Below are 234 nucleotides of genomic sequence, written 5' to 3'. Positions count from 1 at the left end.
ATAACTGAAGCACATACAAACTCTAATGCAACTCTTTTTCACAATTTCAGCGATCTCTTGGCCGAGTCTTACCGGAAGCCACGAAACGGGGCCCAAGAGGTGAGTCAGACGAATGTTTTTTTTTCTCTTGATGAAGAAATACAGGAAAATGATGACGAGGTGCAGAAAAAAAGAGAATAACAGTGATGATAATGTTGGTGATGGTAGAGGCTGGAAATAACGAAAGAGAATGAG

The 234-nt window shown here is 40.6% G+C and overlaps 1 protein-coding gene across 1 annotated transcript in view; it reads left to right on the top strand.

The window, feature by feature from the left end:
• LOC119589341 overlaps positions 1-234 on the top strand; it is a 19,938-nt gene that overhangs the window by 6,869 nt on the left and 12,835 nt on the right. Inside the window, 1 exon segment of the mRNA XM_037937960.1 lies at positions 51-175. Coding sequence (XP_037793888.1) covers positions 51-175 — 125 coding nt within the window.

This window comes from Penaeus monodon, chromosome 25 (genome assembly GCF_015228065.2).
Source record: "Penaeus monodon isolate SGIC_2016 chromosome 25, NSTDA_Pmon_1, whole genome shotgun sequence".
Lineage (NCBI taxonomy): Eukaryota > Metazoa > Arthropoda > Malacostraca > Decapoda > Penaeidae > Penaeus > Penaeus monodon.
Note: the sequence above shows the minus strand (reverse complement) of the source record. Positions and strands in the feature narration are given on the sequence as shown.